The sequence below is a fragment of the Ovis aries genome, chromosome 3 (genome assembly GCF_016772045.2).
Source record: "Ovis aries strain OAR_USU_Benz2616 breed Rambouillet chromosome 3, ARS-UI_Ramb_v3.0, whole genome shotgun sequence".
Taxonomy (NCBI): domain Eukaryota; kingdom Metazoa; phylum Chordata; class Mammalia; order Artiodactyla; family Bovidae; genus Ovis; species Ovis aries.
In genome coordinates, this window is record NC_056056.1 from 97,219,256 (window position 1) to 97,239,861 (window position 20,606).

The window sequence follows — 20,606 nt, forward strand, 5'->3', positions numbered from 1 at the left end:
TAATCTGATAATGCATGAGTGAAGTTTAGAAAAAAAATTGGTCTCAAGAGTAAATTAATTCTTTTATTCTAACTAAAAGTGTGCCATTGAGTGATTTAGGTTTGTGGTTTTATACGGGGATTTTCTTAATCCGTAAATGTTTTTGACACTTAAGATACCTTAGTTTTTGAGGCTGTGAATAACAGTCCACGTTTGTCCATCATTATCTGTCCACTGTATATATTTAGCTCACTTCATCGACAATTACTTAAGAACTTGAGGTCCAGTTTGCCAAGGTCCTCCTTGGCATCGAAGTAGAAGGAATATCAAATACATTAAATTTTGTTGTTCATTCGCTGAGTCCTGTCTGACTCTTTGCAGCCCCATGGACTGCAGCACGCCAGGCCTCTCTGTCCTTCACCATCTCCCGGAGTTTGCTCAGACTCATGTCCATTAACTCGGTGATGACATCCAACCATTTCATCCTCTATCGCCCCCTTCTCCACTTGCCTGCAATCTTTTCCAGCATCGGGATCTTTAAATTCTAAGTGTCCTTTTAAAGGACTTTACTACATTGGTGAATGGAACCAAACATAAAGTCATGCCCCTTAAAAGTGATTTTTAAAATGTGCTGTATCCATGAACACACTGATAAGATGCGCAGGATGAAGTTCAATGAGGGGTTTTGAATTTTCAATTTCAGTAGAATGAATGTCAGCTTGTAGAAACCTAGGTGCCCTGCAGAGTCATGCTAGTCCACACAGCAGCTGGGGTTGCGCCGACACACACAGAGAACTTAGGCAGCAGGGATCATTTAGAGTCAGACTCCTGACTGCAAGGAGACGGACCCAGGGATGCCCAGCCGCCGGGCACTGAGCCAGGGCCATGCATGTGGGGAAAGACACAGTTTTCCAGGGCAGTGGTCCAGACTGGGGAGAAAAATGATCACTGCTGTTTTGACAAAGACGAATATACCTTAGAGTAAGAGGTGAATTTTTCCTAAAATTCCTGGGGCCACCAAGACGATTCTGGATTCTGGCAGGCTGGTCTCTGAGGACTGCTGCCCCTCCCCCCGCCCCGCTTTCTCCCCAGGGACATCCATCTCACCATCTCAGCTGTTGGGGTTTTTAGGAGAAGCTTGGCTGGTGTCTACTGTGATGGAGGCACTAAGTCAGAGCAGGGCAGCCAGCAAAGGGGCCCTTGGGGACGTGACCTTTGAGCAGTCTCAAGGTCGACCTGATTTCAGCGGATGGAGTAGTCAGTAGAGGGCACATCTGGCAGAGGAAATGGACCAGGCATCAGAGGTGGTGTGCCCAAAAAGGCCTGCAAAAATAAAACAAGTACTAGACACTTAAAAAACCAAACAGAAAAAACCCACAAAACTAGATCAGAGCGCTAGCTTCCTTCCTTGGTTTGATTTTCAAAAGTGCTACAACCAAATCAAGATGAGAGCAATGCAGACTGGCAGCGCGGCTTCTGCAGGCGTCCCCACTCAGCACCCACAGCTGTGAGTCACCAACCCGAGGTATGAGGCTCCCTCCCGAGCCCACGCAGGGATGCTGAGCCCTGGCTCAAGGCCTCCAGGTAGCCTCACGCTGTTGCCAGGCCTTCACCGGTTTTCAGCTTCCTCACTTGCTCCTTTGAATCAGAAAGACACCCCTTCCTCCAGGAGGTGGACTCGGTCCCCTGGCTCATCTGCAGGTTCTTAGGAGGAGCTTTGCCGCCCCCTGCTGGTGACTCTGCACAAGGCCCACAAGGTCTGCACCAGGTCTGAGGGTACCCAACTTGGGTGGGACCTGGGACCTAGGACTGGACATCTCCCTGAGCTCCGGGGTGGACAGAAGGCTCATTCTGAACATGCAGAAGGCATGTGTGGTCTGGTTTGGGGGCTTTAGTGAGACTCACGGTCATCGGGTATTTATGGACAAATTGTTTGGGGTCTGGGCTGAATGATCAGAGGGAAGGTCAGAGGTTAAAAGAACCAGTGTCTGAGGTGTACATGGGAAATTAAAATCCCAGAGACCAAAGGAGATTTTGGTTGTAGAATTTACAGCAAAGTCCTTCCATCATTTTTACCTGAGACGTAATTGCTTGATGTAATTTTTGCCATTTTCAGGATTCATTGCCTCACAATTTAATCACATAGTTTTGAAGATCACCATTTGCTCCCTACCCCCTGCACACACACTCTGAGTGTTTTGTACTCTCTCTGGGAGGTGGTGCCTGGGGTCTAAAAGACCAGGAAGCTGAGAAAGTGATCCTGAAAAAAATGCTAAAACAAGTAGGCCATGATTCTGGAGTGATGCTTGGCTCCTTTCCAACCAGCTACAGTTTGGCCCATTGCCTGTCATTTCGACCGTGTCATTTCAGTCTTAGTGCTAAAAACTAGTTACCCAACGCCTGGGTCCCAACACGAAGCCCCCACACCCCGCCTCCGGCTCCAGCGCCGCCTCCCTCCTTGCTCCCTGATCTGAGTTCAGTCTGGCTCACGTATTCTGTCTGTAGGCGCCGTCCTTCAGGTGCGCCCAGCGGGTGGCCAGAGAGGAGAGAGCCACAGAGCTGCGGCCATGGGTGAGGGTGAGCCAGCGGGTGGGTTGCGGCTGTGTCTGGGAGGACCTTGGTGATGACCTGCGGAGTCCGGTCTGCCCCTGAGCTGCCCAAGGATCAGGAACCCTTCTGTTTCTTCACCCAAGAAGCTCCTTCTCCCTTCCTTGCGTGCATGCTAAGTGCTTGCTAAGTCGCTTCAGTCATGTCCAACTCTTCGTGACCTCATGGACTGTAGGCCACCAGGCTCCTCTGTCCCTGGGGATTCTCCAGGCAAGAATACTAGAGTGGGTTGCCATTTCCTCTTCTAGGGGATCTTCCCGACCCAAGGATCAAACCTCAGTGTCTCCTGCATTGGGAAGCAGCTCTTTACCATTAGCGCCACCTGGGGAGCCTGCAAATTCTGTAGTACTTCACAAAGGGAGCTCGCATACACGTTTCTCTTACTTAAACCATCTCTTTCTATAAACAGACACATGCTCCTTTTTTTGGCAAATATAGGGAAGAAGTCCAAACAAATACAGCCCTCCCTGCTGTGAATCAAGCCTGGTGGTGGGGGAGGGGTGAACCAACAGCGTTTTCTCGATTTCTGGTCTGCTTGAGAAGTAATGTAAACCTCTCAGCTGATGGCACTTTTTCCGGAAGGAAATGGAATATCATGAGATAAGATCAGAAAACTGTTCAATGGAAGTACAAGTGAGGTAGGTGGGTTTTAACCACTAAGATTCATCACAGCTCAGTCTATGTGGCCGGCTGCGCCATGTGAGAGACACTAAGGCTCCTCCCTGAAGCGGGCATTAGACTATAGGTCACTTACACCCGCCAGTTCCCACCCGCTGGGAACCAGGTGGGTGTTCATCCTCTGGCCCCCCTGCTTCAGATTCATGTTCCCCAAGGATGAATCTGAGCTGTGCCGGTGTGTCAATATTTCACAAGCTGAGAGACAAGTGTTTTTTCCACTTAATGTTCATAATCGTCCTGTTCAACACGTATCGACTATGTACAGATTCTGTTCCAGGAGCCAGGTGTGTGGCTGTGAACCAACTAAATAGGAAAGGTGCTGGTTGAGAGGCGAGCCTTCCGAGCTGGAGTGACTCTATGCGGGTCCCAGGACTGGAGGGCGGCAGGTTCTCAGCATCCATCACTGGGCCTCCCAGGTGGTCAGTAATGACTCTGCTGTCTTCTTGACCCCCGACAGGCACCCGCAAGATGGAGTACAAGGGCAGCAGCTGGCACGAGGCCTGCTTCATCTGCCACCGCTGCCAGCAGCCCATCGGAACCAAGAGCTTCATCCCGAAGGACAGCGAGAACTTCTGCGTGCCCTGCTATGAGAGGCAGTATGCCCTGCAGTGCGTGCAGTGCAAGAAGGTACCTCTTACTCACCCGGCCTGTGCCTGTCTGGTGTCCTTTCCTAAACAGCATCCTCCTGTCCCCAAGGTCTCTCTGCTCACCGCTCTCCTTGAATAAATGAGAAACCAGCCCTGGACCGGGCCAGGGAGGAAACAAGGAAACTGGAAAGGTCTCGGGGTGGGGGTGGGGGGGCCAGGGGTGGAAGCAGACCCCTCATACTGTCCAGGGCTGTGTCCTAACACCACTAGACACAGTAGGCAGGCCGGCCCTGGGCTCATTTCCCACGCCTTCCAAGAAGCCGGTTCCACGGTGGTGCTGACCCCAGGTGTCTGTTAAGGCTCTTCTTTCTAACGCAGGAGTAGCTGAACAGACTGTTGAAGGAGGTGCCCCTGGAGGTAGAGAGATGCTCAAAGGGACCTGCCCTCAGGCAGTGCAGCCGAGGGGCGGGGCTGCCAAGGACGGCTGGTGACAGGCATCCTAGCCGGAGATGCAGTCTCCGGCTTTGCCCTCCTGCCAGCCAGGAGGCGGCGCTTTCCCAGGCAGATACACTGGTACCCTGGTCACAGACAAGGAGCCGGGTCTGCGGTGGAGGGCAGGCAGCTTGGGGCGGGGGTGGCGGGGGTGCCCTTCCATCTGGAGAGCGTGTCTGGGGCGAGGACCACGCATCCTCCAGAGGTGTGGTGCCGCGGGAGCTGAGGTCCCTCTACCTGCAGCCCATCACCACCGGGGGCGTCACGTACCGGGAGCAGCCCTGGCACCGCGAGTGCTTCGTGTGCACCGCCTGCAAGAAGCCGCTGTCGGGCCAGCGCTTCACGTCCCGCGACGAGTTCGCCTACTGCCTGGGCTGCTTCTGCGACCTATACGCCAAGAAGTGTGCCGGCTGCGCCAACCCCATCAGCGGTGAGTGTCCCATCCAGGCTTGCATCACCCCCACCCCTCCCCGCGGGTGTCTGGTGTTAGCTTGCAACCGGGCCTGTGTTTAGACTGAAACAAGGTCCTATTGCTCCAGTAAAGGATAGGTTTTCTGCACACATCCTCCTAATCCGCTCTCAGCTTCCACCACCCTGTGCAGGAGAGTCCATCCCTCCACCCCGGCCCACACAGCGTCTCCTCCGTGAGGCCACGTTCCACCTCTGTTCTCCCGCGCTCTTTACATCGAGAAACTTCTGAGCACCAGACCTGAGGTGTGCAGTGAAGGAGTAACAGAAATCAGTTCCCAGATGCACAGTAGGAGAGATACACGCACACAGGAGCCTCACGATGAGTTCGACCATGTAGTGCTGAGCCCCTCGTACTTTTCTGAGGTTCAGGAGCGCCCCAACCTGAGCATGGAGTCTGATTTAAACGTGGAGCCCAGCCCCTCCAAGTTGTAAGAGGTCCACACTGTCCACAGTGCAGGAGCCAGGCCGCCCGGCTCCCTCTCCACCTTCATCCATGTCTTCTTCCTGCCTCCGCAGGGCTGGGCGGCACCAAGTACATCTCCTTCGAGGAGCGGCAGTGGCATAACGACTGCTTCAACTGCAAGAAGTGCTCGCTGTCGCTGGTGGGGCGAGGCTTCCTCACGGAGAGGGATGACATCCTGTGCCCCGACTGCGGGAAGGACATCTGAGCGGCCCCCCACTACTCTGACTCCCCCGCCCACCCAGGTCCCCGCTTGCGCTGCACGCAGATGCTGTTTGCTTCCTCCGCCTGCACCAGGCAATGCTGCAACCCGGTCCCCTGGCCACTGCAGGGCTTTCCTCTGCGCTTCTCAGCGACACTCACCTGTTCAAGGCCTTTACTCCACCCTCTGCTTGCGAAGGAGAAAACTCATGGGAACCTTAGGAAAGGGTTTTGACTTTCTGTAATCAAGCGAGACCAATCCGAGTGTAAAAATCCTTTTTGAGTGATATCTTTATAAACGTTTCTTTCACGCGTATTTAAGTACAATCAGTTTGTCACAAACTTGACCATTTCTTAACTATGGTAAGATAATGAGCTGGCACTTCCGGTGTAACTTCCTGTCGTGTGGGGCTGCAAGCAAGGTGACATGGCTTACAATAAAGGTATCCAGGGCAAAATCTTTTGCCAGGCGCAGTGTGTGATCTGGTGATGAAACATGCAGGTTCTGAGTGTAAACAACACTTCATGGGACTTCCCTGACAGTCACTGGTTAAGACTCTGTGCTTCCACATCCCCTTTCCAGGGGCCATGGATTCAATCCCTGCTCAGGGAACTGAGATTCGGCATGCCATGCACGTTCAATGCCTGTTCAATGCCTGGGTCGGGAAGATCCCCTGGAAGAAATGGTAACCCACTCCTGTATTATTGCCTAGGAAATCCCATGCATGGGAGCCTGGCAGGCTACAGGGTTGCAAAGAGACAGAACTTAGCAACCAAACAGCAACAACAAAAGCTTTAATTATTAGCATATATATATATATATATACACACACATATATAAGTTCAAATATGCTTTAAAAAAATCAAGAATTTTTACTAGAAAAAATGTACAGAGCTATTACGTACTTACTGAACTAGTCTTATTTCTGTCCTTTGATTAAACTGAATGTTTAGTTAAGGCTGGACACAGTTACAGCTTCTAGTTAACTCTTAGAATCAAATCCTAATTCCTACACGGCTGTGTAAGTCCCAGGTTATCTGGCCCCTGCCCACCTCCACCCCTGGTTCCTGGGTAATTTCATAATAGGCTCCCTGCTCTCACGGATCTGAGCCACAGCGGCCTTTCTGCCATGAGACCCTGTCCACTCTGCAGGACCCCACTCTGCACCTAGCTGGTGTCTGAGTTATCCAGGACTGGGAGCAAAGACCCCAACACTTTCTGCTCCTCATGATTCCGAGTCAGCTGCTGGTGCTGGTCTCATCTGGCAGTGGAGAAGGGTGACCCACAGTCAGGGGTCTGGGGGCACACTGACTGCTGGCTGGGACAGTTCTCCAGTGGGCTTTTCCCACAGCTGTAGCATGGGTCCAAGCGTGAGCACGTGATTGGTTCCACACCCAGCAGTGGGACACAGACTCTGCCTTTTATGGGCAGAGCAGCAATGACCACACAGTCCTTTGAACCCCACGACAAACAAGACTCTTCTGAAAGCTTTCCAAGCTGCCTCCCCTTAAAGCACCATCTCTTCCTGGGGGACCTTCCCTAATGCTCCTCACCACCCCCATCCCTCACTGTTGCACTGCAGAGTCTGAGTTTCCTCCTATCATTGCGATTATCTACCATCCACTGGGCAGGAACTTAACTCACATCTTTATCTTTTCTGCCACAACAAGGAAGACAACCAAGTTCAGGACAGACAGCACAGAGAACATCAGTCAGCAAAAGGCACTTTGGTAAAACTGATCTAAATGGAAATGAGATGTTTTTTAGTCTCTTCTGTCCAGACCAAAAAAAAAAATCTACGTTTAAGTTCAAGGTAGAAAGTCACCTGAGGCTTTTCCAAATTCATTAGGTAATTTAGAGCTTCAATTTCCAACAGTAAAACATCAGTAAAAAGAGGTAACTTTTTCAAGATTACTCCAGAAACAATATCACCCCTCAGCTGAACCTCTGGTCAGTCCACGTTTGCCAGGAGAGCTGACCAAGGACACATGGGGGCTGGTGGCCATCCCTGGAAGCACAGGGGCTACCAGCAGGCAGCCCAAGGACCCCCACTCAGCCCCTCACGCGGGCCCAAGATGCGGCTAGACTATTGAGACGTCGATCCAGGTACAGAAGGCTTACTATAAGGAATAAACAAGTTTCTATATAGTCAAAAAAAGGTCACTACGTGTTTTCACGTTTTATTTTTATGAATGACAGACCTACTCAGTAATTTTACTCCTTTTATTTAAATAAGGATAAGGCTACTTAAAAGACTGTTGACATACAAAAATGTACATTACAAGGTTAAACTCTCTGTAAACTCTCCATACCGAATTACAAAACAAGCATTTAATAAAAGAGCACACTTAAAACATCACGGCCATTCTGGAGCCTCTAAGGAGGACAAGCTCCACAGCAATCAACAGGGGAAGGATGCCTGACAGACCTATGATTTCACCTACGGGCAGCTTCACTTAATGTAAGTTTTTAGAAGGTCGTTGCTATCGAATGAGTCTCTAGATCTGTTTTAGAATCATCTCTCAAAACTTAGGTCAACCAAAAAGCTATTTCAAATAATAATTACAATTCTGAAGAATTTTAATACTAGCAGTGATATGACGGCCTCGTAGTGGTATTTGCAAAGTGCCTGGTCGCTGCCCGCCTCCTCGGCCACTGGGCGACAGACCCTCTCAGACCCCTGCACCAGCGTCTGTGGTCCGCAAGGAGGACGGGGCTCACCTAGCTCTGGCCCCAGTGATCAGTGGGCCAAGCAATCCGACTTGCAAATAAACGTGAGCCTGGAGTTCAGGATCTGCAGGGTGAAGAAGGAGCAGGGAAAATAGAACTATGGGGGAGGAGAGTAAGAAAAAGGAAAACAGGGAGCAAAGAGGGAGAGGCATGGGAGCCCACGTGCCTGAAGTAGACACATGCCTGCGCCAGGAGCCACCTGACTTGACCACCCACCCTCCACTCACTTCATCCAAGCCACCAGACGGGCCCATGTCAAGGAGCAAGGGATCATCCGCATGAGTGCTGCTCAGGTCAAGGCCTGGAGACAAGCCCAGAAAGTGACCCCTGGGTCTGCTGTCATCGCCCATGGAGCTGTGTCCACTCTGTGCTCGGATGTGGGGAACGTGACCCGCAGTACTTAGCCGAGGCTTCTCCACTCTTCAAACTCAAAATGGCTCAATAATATGCTGCTATATGAGCACTGATGCTGAATGTTCATAATATAAACTTCAATTTGAAGCAACAATGTTACACAGTTCAGCTGTTATTACCAACCTACTCTGTAAGTTAAATATACAAATTAAAAATTATTTTTATTGAGTAAAAACAAGTTTCCACTGACGTAAAACTGTCAAACGGCTAACTCTCTCTTAACTAGGAGAGAGATGCAAATGGGAGAGGAGACAGCAGAACATAAAATATAATCTGCCATTCTACCCTAAAATCTGCACTTTCAAAATCTCCCTTAACACACAGCATGTATAGGATTATGGCTGTCCTGTAACATACCCAGATGTCAGCCCTGCAGATAACAAAGCACGTTTAACAATTTACCGTAACATTAACAACTGACACAGCGCTAGTGTCTATCAGTTTTGTCTTATGTGTACGGATTTATACTTTGGATAAAGGCAGAAAGGCTGGAAAATGTAGGGTTAAAGTTTGGGTATCGTACCTATCTTCAAGGCTGAATGAATGTTTTGTAAGGCGATTCAAGAGCTAAAATGCTTGTTTTAACAAATCAACAAAGGGATGAACTGCTCTAGGAAGGAAAACTCCAATCTGAGGATCACTCATACGAGGGAAGAATGTGAAGTGCCCTTGACCTTGGTCAGAAACAGGGCAGAACGCGGACCTGGGAACTCATGAGCACGAGGCTTGCGTGTCTCCCCGCTGACTTCTGTTAGCGGACCGGAGTGACGCCACTTCACACACCACGAAACCTCTGGTGCCTCAGCAGCACCCCGACTGCCCCACGCTGCTCTGAGTGACCCCTAGACTCAGCGGCCCCTCTCCTGCCAACTGTACGTCTCCCAGGCATCCTGGACCCCCAGGCTCTGGCTTTTTACCCCCTCCTCCTATCCCCCGAGTCTCCTGCCGTCAGACACCACCTCCAGCAGGATCACTCCCCTCAGGAGCTTACAGTCAGCTTCACTTGGAAAAGACGATGCTCCCAGGAGGGAGTGATTCCTGGCTGAGAGGGAGGTCAGAGCTGCCATGACTACATGGCAGGAGCATCCAAGGGCTGGGCAGTCTACTCTCCAAAACTCAACTCACAACTGAAGGGAAGGAGGAGCAGGGACCAGCACTGGGCTCCCTTTTGGTTTCTATGAAGAGAGGCAACATGGGCGCCAAGGACCGCAGTGTCCCCTGAGCAGGTGACCGGCAGCACTGCAAACGTGCTCCCCGTGGGGAGCCCTGCAGAGGAGTCTGGCAGTATTCACTAAAATACTGTGATGAACTGCTACAGCCTTTTGCTTGGGAAAAGACAGAAAAATCATGAATTTCTAACGTATTTGAGTTTAAAAAAACCCTCAAATCTCCCCAAAGACCAAAACAGACAAATGAGCATAATTCTTAAAATTCAACAAATGCTTTATACCAGACTTGCAGCTAATTATGTGACTAGGGCCAATATAAATGACTTTACTACATCACTTGTTTAAAAAGAGATTCCTTCCTAACCAGAGCATGAAAGGCAAGATTTTCCCCACCACAGGAAGGAAAGGAGGGAGAAAGGGAAAGAAAAGGACTTTATTTTTTTGAACCTAATTTAAACCTCTTAAGAAAATTCCACAATAATCAAGATCTCTGTAAATACTGTCAATATATGTGAACTTGCTTGAAAAACTACAGTTACAGTTATATTTACATTTTTGGAAACTTAACTTCACGGCCATGTCACATGCTGTATCTTCCTCTTGGCTTCTGGGGGTTTCAGGTTAATCTGAAAACACAGGGGCAGAAGTCAGTGCACACTTGCAGAAATGCCGAAGGACACCCCAAAGGCACATTTTACACCCAGACTGACCCCGGATACAGGAATGGTGGCGCGCTGCTGCCACCTGGTGGAGGAACTGGAGGCAGCAGGAAAAAAGGCCAGCCCCTAGTCCTGTGTTTACAGCTGCCCAGGGCACAGACAACATGCCCAGGCCTGGAGGTCACCCCAGAGCCAACTCAACCAGCACCCTCAGGAGGTGCTGGAATGCGACCCTGACCCCAGTGGGGTTTTCTAGAAGCCCCCTCAGAGCTGAGAACCACAGCCACTCCAGACCTGCCTCCTCCCTGCAGGGCCCATCGCCCCCAGCCTCACAGTCTATGATCTGAGCACAAGATTTGAAAGAAAAGGCACACCTCTCAAAGAATGGAAGTTTTCTGAGTAGAAAAATGCTTTCCAAGAATTTGGGGGGAAAAAAAAAATCCTCAGTGCTCACTGGCTCACTGACCATAATATTCAAGGGCCTCCCTCACAGTTCCACCTCTGCTCTCCCCCGCGCCCACAGCAGTGACCGAGGACAAAAGCAGTGTGGCGTCACCAGAAGCGCGTGTTCCGGGGCCAAGCACATCTGAACTCAACTACAGGCTGGAGCCCTAGACTAGTTTGTTTAAACTATTGAGGCGGCTTCCTCCTCATCTGTGAAATGGGAACAGCTACTGTACGCACTGCAGGGCGTGGCTGAAAGGGGCCTGAACGATGAACTGAAATGAGAACTCTGGGCTGGTCAGGTCACTGCAGCTCTCTCTGGGGTCTGCTATTTATGTCTCAACTAGTCAGTCTTGATCTCTTTGACACAGAATATGAAGATGATAACAAAGCTGAAGAATATACAGGAATGCTGTGGACTGAATACCTTTGTCCCTCCAACTCCCTGTGTTGAATCCTGACCCCCAAGGTGGCGGTGCTGGAGGGGGGCCTCTGGGAGGCAGTTATGTCATGAAGGGGATGAGTGCGTGCCCCCTTAAAACAGACCCCAGAGAGCATCCTGCCCCTTCTGCCAGGAGAGAACACAGAGACAGCGGCCAACTCTGAACCAGGAAGTGGGCCTGAGCAGACGCTGAGTCTGCCTTGACTGTGGGCCCGTCTCCAGGGCTGCAGGAAATGAACGTTTACTGTCGGAGCCACCCAGTCAGCGGTGTCTGTTGTTAATATCGGCCTGAATGAACTAAGACAAGGAGTAAAAGCTATAAGACTGCACATATATATGTAAAACCTCATAATTAAACTCAATATATTCTGGCAACTATACAGATCTGCCATTTGAAATGCAAGCATTCAGATGGTATGTCTAGTGGAGCCTAACAAAGCAGTCTCCCAAATCACCTCCATCTTCCTAAAGACAGGTAGGTGCATGTGAGGGGGAGGGGGAGGCCACTGGTAAACTCTAAAGATTCTGGTGTGATTTTAAGGTTAAGTGCAAAACAGACTGATTCAAGGCCAATATCTACAATGCCGCTTAATAAATGCGTAACCCTGCCCAACTGAGTTAACATTCTGAGTCTTGCTAACACAGAACTACTTCTCTCCTTTAGTTCCAAGAGGACAATCTAGGAAAAGTGCCCAAGAGGCACTCCCTTTACATGTTTTAAGCAGAAATAAATTGAGGGCACTTTAAAAGACACTAGCTTATCATGGATCCCAGGGCCACACACAGGGAATGAGTCGTACAAACGAGACATCTCTGCACAGCGGACCTCAGGCAAGCAGCTGGCGCAGAGACCACGAGGCAGCACTCACCGTGGCCTCGGCCTCCTCCTTGGGAGCAGCTCGCTTTAACTTCACGGGAGTGGCTCCCACAGGCGACAAAGGCGGCGACTTCACAGGCCCCGAAGGACTTTTCCTATGCGTTAAGTCATGGTTCTGTTTAGTGTCATTATTATTGTGTCCCATTTTACTGTTCGTAGGCAAATTGGAAGACAAAACTAGGGGTGAAACACTTGACGAGGAATTTGACAATTTTCTAAAGGCATTACTGGTAGCGCTCGCCTGGGGTGGGGGCCTGAGCCGGTCATTATCCCCGTTCTCTGTCTTCTTCACTTTTATGCTTGTACTTGTTGAACTGCCGTCAAACACAATGAGGGGTCTTTTCCGCAACCCATCTGCAGGGCTACTCCTGAAATCACAGAGATGTATTCATGAAAAGTACTCTCTGAATGGCAAATCAGTTCCCTGGAACTCAAAGCTAAAATGATCAAAAAAGATTTGCCTAACCTAAATAGGACTACTGGAAATGAAGTTTTCTATGTTTACCCTAAATGAAATAACTTTCTGCTGCTTTGAACTTTACAAAATTTATCAACAAAAATTTAGTTATCTTTCATCTATACAGAAGATATAGTTATTTTTAGAGCATCAATCCATCAACTAACCCTAGAACTTCAAGTGGGCCTTATGAAGCATTATACGAACAAAGCTAGTGGAGGTGACGGAATTTCAGTTGAGCTGTGTCAAATCCTAAAAGATAAGGCTTCGAAAGTGCTGCACTCAATATGCCAGCAAATTTGGAAAACTCAGCAGTGGCCACAAGACTGGAAAAGGTCAGTTTTCATTCCAATCCCAAAAAAAGGCAAAGCATGTTCAAACGACCACACAATTGCACTCATTTCACATGCTAGCAAGGTAGTGCTCAAAATCCTTCAAGATAGGTTTCAACAGTACGGGAACTAAGAACATCCAGATGTACAACTTGGATTTAGAAAACGCAGAGGAACCAGAGATCAAATTGCCAACATTCACTGGATCATAGTAAAAGCAAGGGATTTCCAAAAAACCTCTACTTCTGCTTCATTGACTAAGCTAAAGTCTTTGACTGTGTGGATCACAACAAACTGTGCAGAACTCTTCAAAAGATCAAAATACCACACCACCTTACCTGTCTCCTAAGAAACCTGTATAAAAGACAAGAAGCAACAGTTAGAACCAGACATAATGAACTGGTTCAAAATTGGGAAAGGAGTACATCAAGCCTGTATATTGTCACCCTGCTTATTTAACGTATATGCAGAGTACAACACGCGAAATGCCAGGCTGGATGACTCACAAGCTGGAATCAAGATTGTCAGGAGAAACGTCAACAACCTCAGATACACAGATGATACCACTCTAATGAAGACCTACAAGACCTTTTAGAACTAACACCCAAACGAGATGTCCTTTTCATTATAGGGGACTGGAATGCAAAAGTAGGAAGTCAAGAAACACCTGGAGTAACAGGCAAATTTGGCCTTGGAATGCAGAATGAAGCAGGGCAAAGACTAATCGAGTTTTGCCAAGAAAATGCATTGGTCATAGCAAACACCCCCTTCCAACAACACAAGAGAAGACTCTACACATGGACATCACCAGATGGTCAACACCGAAATCAGACTGATTATACTCTTTGCAGCCAAAGATGGAGAAGCTCTATACAGTCAACAAAAACGAGACCAGGAGCTGACTGTGGCTCAGATCATGAACTCCTTATTACCAAATACAGACTCAAATTGAAGAAAATAGGGAAAACCACTAGACCATTCAGGTATGACCTAAATCAAATCCCTTATGATTATACAGTGGAAGTGAGAAATAGATTTAAGGGGCTAGATCTGATAGACAGAGTGCCTGATGAACTATGGAATGAGGTTCGTGAAAACTGTACAGGAGACAGGGATCAAGACCATCCCCATGGAAAAGAAATGCAAAAAAGCAAAATGGTTGTCTGGGGAGGCCTTACAAATACCTGTGAAAAGAAGAGAGGCGAAAAGCAAAGGAGAAAAGGAAAGATATAAGCATCTGAATGCAGAGTTCCAAAGAATAGCAAGAAGAGATAAGAAAGCCTTCTCCAGCAATCAATGCAAAGAAATAGAGGAAAACAACAGAATGGGAAAGACTAGAGATCTCTTCAAGAAAATTAGAGATACCAAGGGAACATTTCATGCAAAGATGGGCTCCATAAAGGACAGAAATGGTATGGACCTAACAGAAGCAGAAGATATTAAGAAGAGGTGGCAAGAATACGGAAGAACTGTACAAAAAAGATTTTCACGACCCAGATAATCATGATGATGTGATCACTAATCTAGAGCCAGACATCTTGGAATGTGAAGTCAAGTGGGCCTTAGAAAGCATCACTATGAACAAAGCTAGTGGAGGTGATGGAATTCCAGTTGAGCTGTTTCCAATCCTGAAAGATGATGCTGTGGAAGTGCTGCACTCAATATGCCAGCAAATGTGGAAAACTCAGCGGTGGCCACAGGACTGGAAAAGGTCAGTTTTCATCCAATCCCAAAGAAAGGCAATGCCAAAGAATGTTCAAACTACCGCACAATTGGACTCATCTCACATGCTAGTAAAGTAATGCTCAAAATTCTCCAAGCCAGGCTTCAGCAATACGTGAACCGTGAACTCCCTGATGTTCCAGCTGGTTTTAGAAAAGGCAGAGGAACCAGAGATCAAATTGCCAACATCTGCTGGATCATGGAAAAAGCAAGAGAGTTCCAGAAAACATCTATTTCTGCTGTATTGACTATGCCAAAGCCTTTGACTGTGTGGATCACAAGAAACTGTGGAAAATTCTGAAAGAGATGGGAATACAGACCACCTGACCTGCCTCTTGAGAAATCTGTATGCAGGTCAGGAAGCAACAGTTAGAACTGGACATGGAACAACAGACTGGTTCCAAACAGGAAAAGGAGTATGTCAAGGCTGTATATTGTCACCCTGCTTATTTAACTTCTATGCAGAGTACATAATGAGAAATGCTGGACTGGAAGAAACACAAGCTGGAATCAAGATTGCCAGGAGAAATATCAATAACCTCAGATATGCAGATGACACCACCCTTATGGGAAAGTGAAGAGGAGCTAAAAAGCCTCTTGATGAAAGTGAAAGAGGAGAGTGAAAAAGTTGGCTTAAAGCTCAACATTCAGAAAACGAATATCATGGCATCCGGTCCCATCACTTCATGGGAAATAGAAGGGGAAACAGTGGAAACAGTGTCAGACTTTATTTTTGGGGGCTCCAAAATCACTGCAGATGGTGATTGCAGCCATGAAATTAAAAAATGCTTACTCCTTGGAAGAAAAGTTACGACCAACCTAGATAGCATATTCAAAAGTAGAGACATTACTTTGCCGACTAAGGTCCGTCTAGTTAAGGCTATGGTTTTCCCTGTGGTCATGTATGGATGTGAGAGTTGGACTGTGAAGAAGGCTGAGCGCTGAAGAATTGATGCTTTTGAACTGTGGTGTTGGAGAAGACTCTTGAGAGTCCCTTGGACTGCAAGGAGATCCAACCAGTCAATCCTAAAGGAAATCAGCCCTGAATATTCATTGGAAGGACTGATGCTGAAGCTGAAGCTCCAATACTTTGGCCACCTCATGCGAAGAGTTGACTCATTGGAAAAGACTCTGATGCTGGGAGGGATTGGGGGCAGGAGGAGAAGGGGACGACTGAGGATGAGATGGCTGGATGGCATCACTGACTCGATGGATGTGAGTCTGAGTGAACTCCGGGAAATGGTGATGGACAGGGAGGCCTGGCGTGCTGCGATTCATGGGGTTGCAGAGTCGGACACAACTGAGCGACTGAACAGAACTGAACTGAACCACTCTAATGGCAGAACTGAAGAGGAGCTAAAGAGCCTCTTGATGAAAGTGAAAGAAGAGCGTGAACAAGCTTAAAACTCAACATTCCCAAAACTAAGATCATGGCATCCAGTCCCATCACTTCATAGCAAAGAGACAGGGACACAATGGAAACAGTGATAGACTATTTTCTTGGGCTCCAAAATCACTATGGATGGTAACTGCAGCCATGAAATTGAAAGACTCTTGCTCCTTGGAAGAAAAGTTATGACAAAGCTAGGCAGCATATTAAAAAGCAGAGACATCACTTTGCCAACAAAGGTCCCTATAGTCAAAGCTTTGGTTTTTCCAGTAGTCATGTACCAGTGTGAGAAGTGGACCATAAATAAGGCTAAGTGCTGAAGAACTGATGCTTTCAAACTGTGATGCTGGAGAACTCTTGAGAGTCCCTTGGACAGCAAGGAGATTAAACCAGTCAATCATAAAGGAAATCAACCTGGAATATTCACTGGAAGGACTGATGCTAAAGCTGAAGCTTCAATACTTTAGCCACCTCATGTAAAGAACTGACTCACTGGAAAAGACCCTGATGCTGGGAAAGACTGGGGGCAGGAGAAGGGGACAACAGAGGATGAGATGGTTGGATGATATCACTGACTCAACGGACATGAGTGAGCAGACTCAGGGAGATGGTGAAGGACAGGGAAGCTTGGTGGACAGAGACTTGGACATAACTCATTGACTGAACAACAACAAAAAACTTTAACTTTTAAAAGTTATCATGCTGTTGACAGAGTTATCCTGCCCATGTATCACTGGTTATTTAGAAAGGCTAACAAACTATACAACTACACTAAACCACCATACTGGCAGCTTACAAACAAGGAATTGACAGGACATCTGACCCCACTCATTAAAAGTCCTTAAAGTCCAGGCATTTTCTAAACTAACTGTAACATGTATATAATTTTAAGTTTATAACTGGCAAGTCTTCACATTCAGTTTCTGGAAACCTAATTTCCACTCTTAATTCTAAGTATAAATAATAAAAGCATTCATTTGTTCAATATTAATTAGACTTCAAGTGAAACAAACGTCTTGGCCAGGGCGGGGGGGGGGGGGCACTTCCAGTTAGACGTGTTCAAAGAACTTGAACAACCAGTTATTAGGAAAAACACCTCTGCTTTGCTACTGAGAGTCCTACTAAGGACCCGCAGCATCAGCACCATCTCAGGAGCTTATAAGAAACATGCTCATCCTGAGCTGACTGTCTTCTGATCAACACTGAGACTGTACACACATCTGTTTGCCAAAAGAGTATACACAGATGACACAGGTGCTATGTTCTTCTGCTGTTCTCAGAAGTGGGAAATCATCTCCCATCAGTCAGGAATCTTTCTTCGTCACTAGAGATTAAAACCACTAACTCAGAGCGAAGGTGCTCCTTATGCAGCCCTCTCATCCCATCTTCTCCCACTGTCTGCAGTGCACTGCCTAGGACAGTGATGCTCTAAAAAAAATATTCAGCGATTAATCAACAGCACCCACATGTAATGAAACAGACACAGGAAAATAATTTATTAGGCCACTTAGAGATCTTAAGATACTTCATCCTAACTAACTATGCTGATTAATTAAAGGTATAAAAGGAAATTAATCTGCTTGTGGTTTTACGAACATTTTTCTGGAATTTAAAATTTTCTGGCGTTTATGGAAGTGATACAACCATCTCTTTATTTCTATTTTATTCACAGACCTCATGGCCCTTATCTGACTCCACTTTTTTCTCCTACTTTAATAAATCTTGTTGGCTCTGCCTCCAAAACACAACCAGACCCCAAATGCTTCTTACCAAGTCCAGTATCTCCCCCAGAATCGCCACTGTCTACTGCCAGGATTACAGAACACCTGGCCTGGTTCCGTCACCCTCCCCCAACCTTAAACCACGACTCACTATAGTAGCCAGAGTAAACCTCTTACAATCTGCCTCAGACGGTATTATCTCTCTGCTCAAAATCCTGCGGTGGCTGCTCATCTCAGGGCAGCCCAGGTCTTCCCGTGCTCACCCTCTGCACCACCTTTCCTGCTAGGCCCCGCCTGCCTCCAGGCTGCTCCTGGCCATCGTGCGGACACACCCCTGGCCCGGCGCTCGTGTTCGGCCCAGAACCTGGCTCACCCTCTGCTTTCCACAGGTCTCTCCACGGAAATGTCACTTCTCAGTGAGGCTGTCCCTGGGCACTTCACCCACAGCTGTCATCCCTCTTCCCATGTCACTTTTCTCCTTCGCATTTACCACAGTGCAGCATGCCCTGTATTTGACTTAACATTTTTACTGTGTTTCTCCCAATTCAAATTTGAACAAGGAATTCGGTCAGTTTTATTTACACTACAGCACAATGCCTGATACTCAATAAACAGTAGCTGAGTATTTTTTAACCTAAATTCAAGTGGGGAAAAAAAGAAAAGCAAGATTGTTCATATAAAACAATAACCAGAACCGGAGAAAAGTACCTTTTTGTCTCACTTTTCATCTCGTGTTGTTCTCTCTTCTTTTCCATCATTTTCCCCCATCTACTCTTTGGCAAATCTCTCTGAGGCAGTGGTATTGCATGTTGAACATAAAGGTCGGTCAGACTGTCTTTGTTTACTCTCATGTCATTTTCAACAGATATGTTCTTCTGTGGAAAAGGAAGCAAAAGTAATTTCAAAATAACAGCCTTCATTTTAAGTACCTATCTAACAGGGTAAGACATGAGTGCTTAGATAACAAGTATAAAACAACTTTCATGTTTGGACACATGCCTAACATCCTGCAAGAAGCAGTACTATAGAAAGGCTAAGCTCTTCAAGTTTTCTGTCCAGCTTCATCTTAAAGACAATGATCATGTGTCCTCAGTGTGACAAGGACAGCAGTCCACGCTGCTCAACCCACACAGGAGGCATAAAGGCCATCTCCAGTAGCAGCATCTTAACCTATGAATGCAACTGAAAACCAGGAACTGTCTGGAGAGACCAGACAAAAGAAAGCAAACAATGATAACAGCTACTCCATCCTGTCAGAAAGGTATCTAAAGGTTACTGTCATGAGCAGATGGGCGGGCTGGAGGTCTCACCCGCTATGATCTTCCCCAAGTGTCCCTCCTTGGGAAACTATATTAAACCTGAGCTCATCACCTAGACCTCAAAGCGATTCTCAAACTGTGATCTTTGGACCAGCTGCAAGAACTTGTTAAAAATGGCACTTCTCAGGCCACACTTCAAAATTACTGAACCAGAAACTCTGTGCATTGAACCCTGCAGTCTGTGTTTTCACACACCCTGCGCTGATTGTGAGGGACCTAAAAAGTTTCATAACCACAGGGAAAAAAGGTAATTGATATCTCTAAAAAATTCTACCAGGGTGGGGGGTGAGGGGGCCGGGTTTGAGGAAACCAGAGAAAGAGTACTGAGGGGAAAAACAAAAGGAAAACAACAAAACATGCCACTTAACCCCCCCAAAGTTTTCAGCAATTCTCCACCACTTTAAACGAAACTCATCACTTTAAAAAAAAAAATTTTTTTATACTGGACGATTAACAATGTTGTGATAGTTTCAGGTGGACAGCAAAGGGACCCAGCCGCACATATACACAGATCCATTCCCCGCGACCAAACCCCACTCTCATCCAGGCTGCTGCACAACATTGAACACAGTTCCCGGTGCTCTAGAGTACAACAAAACTCAACACTTTTTTTTTTTTTTTTGATGTTATTTTTCGTCCGCTATCAGAGGCCACAACAGCTGAAAAGGAGCAAACACTGCTTTGAGAGCCAGGAGCCCTGAGTTCTCCGGCTGCACCATCTAACGGCGGTGTGAACACAGAAGTCACTCCACCTGTCTGGGACTCAGTTTCCCCGTCTTTGAACTCGGTGAGTGTGGAGAACGGACGACTTCTCCGATGCCCTCCAGGCCGGCAGCCGGGGACCGCCACCCCTTGTTCCCGTTCTTCTACGACCTTCCCCAGCCCCTCTTGGCAGGCCCCTGATCACACCCAGGCCGCGGGGGTCGTCTGGACTCCCCTTTCCGACCATCGGAATCCCAAAAGAGTATTCCCAACTCCCAGGAGTCCCTAGAATTCTGAGGACGTCTCTCTCTCGACAGGCGAGTGCGGAGACCCGGCCGATCCGCGTGGGGCGGAGAACGGCTCGACCCCGCGGCTGGCACGGCGGCGGCGGGTGTATCGGGTGCCGCCGAGGACTACTCGGGGCGAGCTCAAGTCCCAGCGCCTCCCCGAAGCAGGCCCGCCCGAAGCAGGCCCGCCCGCAGCAGCGCGCCGCACCTGCTCCAGGGTGAGGAGAAGGAACTCCTGCGACAACAGCTCCGGGTGCAGCAGCAGCTCCGAATCCGTGCAGCTGCGACCGCCCACATCCCCCGCCATCGTCGTCGCCAGGAAACCCCGGCCGGCTACCCACAAGTCTCCCGCGAGCAAGCGTCCCGGAAGTGACGTCACGACAGGCGCGGCTGCCTCGGGTGTGTAGTCACTCTGTGTCTGCCGCGCATCGCGCTCCGCCTCTCCGGGAAGGCTAGGGTGCTGGG

At 48.1% G+C, this 20,606-nt stretch overlaps 2 protein-coding genes across 15 annotated transcripts in view; one reads left to right on the plus strand and one right to left on the minus strand.

The window, feature by feature from the left end:
* The window catches only part of FHL2 (four and a half LIM domains 2), a 47,383-nt gene extending 41,450 nt beyond the window's left edge, over positions 1 to 5,933 (plus strand). For all 14 annotated transcript variants that reach the window (XM_027967029.3, XM_060412362.1, XM_060412360.1 and 11 more), the window contains 3 exons: positions 3,722 to 3,891; positions 4,587 to 4,773; positions 5,331 to 5,933. In XM_027967029.3, the coding sequence (XP_027822830.1) occupies positions 3,722 to 3,891; positions 4,587 to 4,773; positions 5,331 to 5,482 (509 nt within the window). In that variant the 3' untranslated portion in view covers positions 5,483 to 5,933. The remainder of the gene's footprint in view (positions 1 to 3,721; positions 3,892 to 4,586; positions 4,774 to 5,330) is intronic.
* A 1,752-nt stretch (positions 5,934 to 7,685) lies between these two features.
* Positions 7,686 to 20,468, minus strand: C3H2orf49 (chromosome 3 C2orf49 homolog). Its single transcript, XM_027967034.2, has 4 exons — positions 20,350 to 20,468; positions 18,542 to 18,708; positions 12,204 to 12,579; positions 7,686 to 10,415 (listed from the first exon to the last, which is right to left on the minus strand). Exons 1-4 carry the CDS (start codon positions 20,446 to 20,448, stop codon positions 10,359 to 10,361), a joined length of 699 nt encoding a protein of 232 aa, XP_027822835.1. The 5' UTR covers positions 20,449 to 20,468; the 3' UTR covers positions 7,686 to 10,358.
* Positions 20,469 to 20,606: the final 138 nt, after the last annotated feature.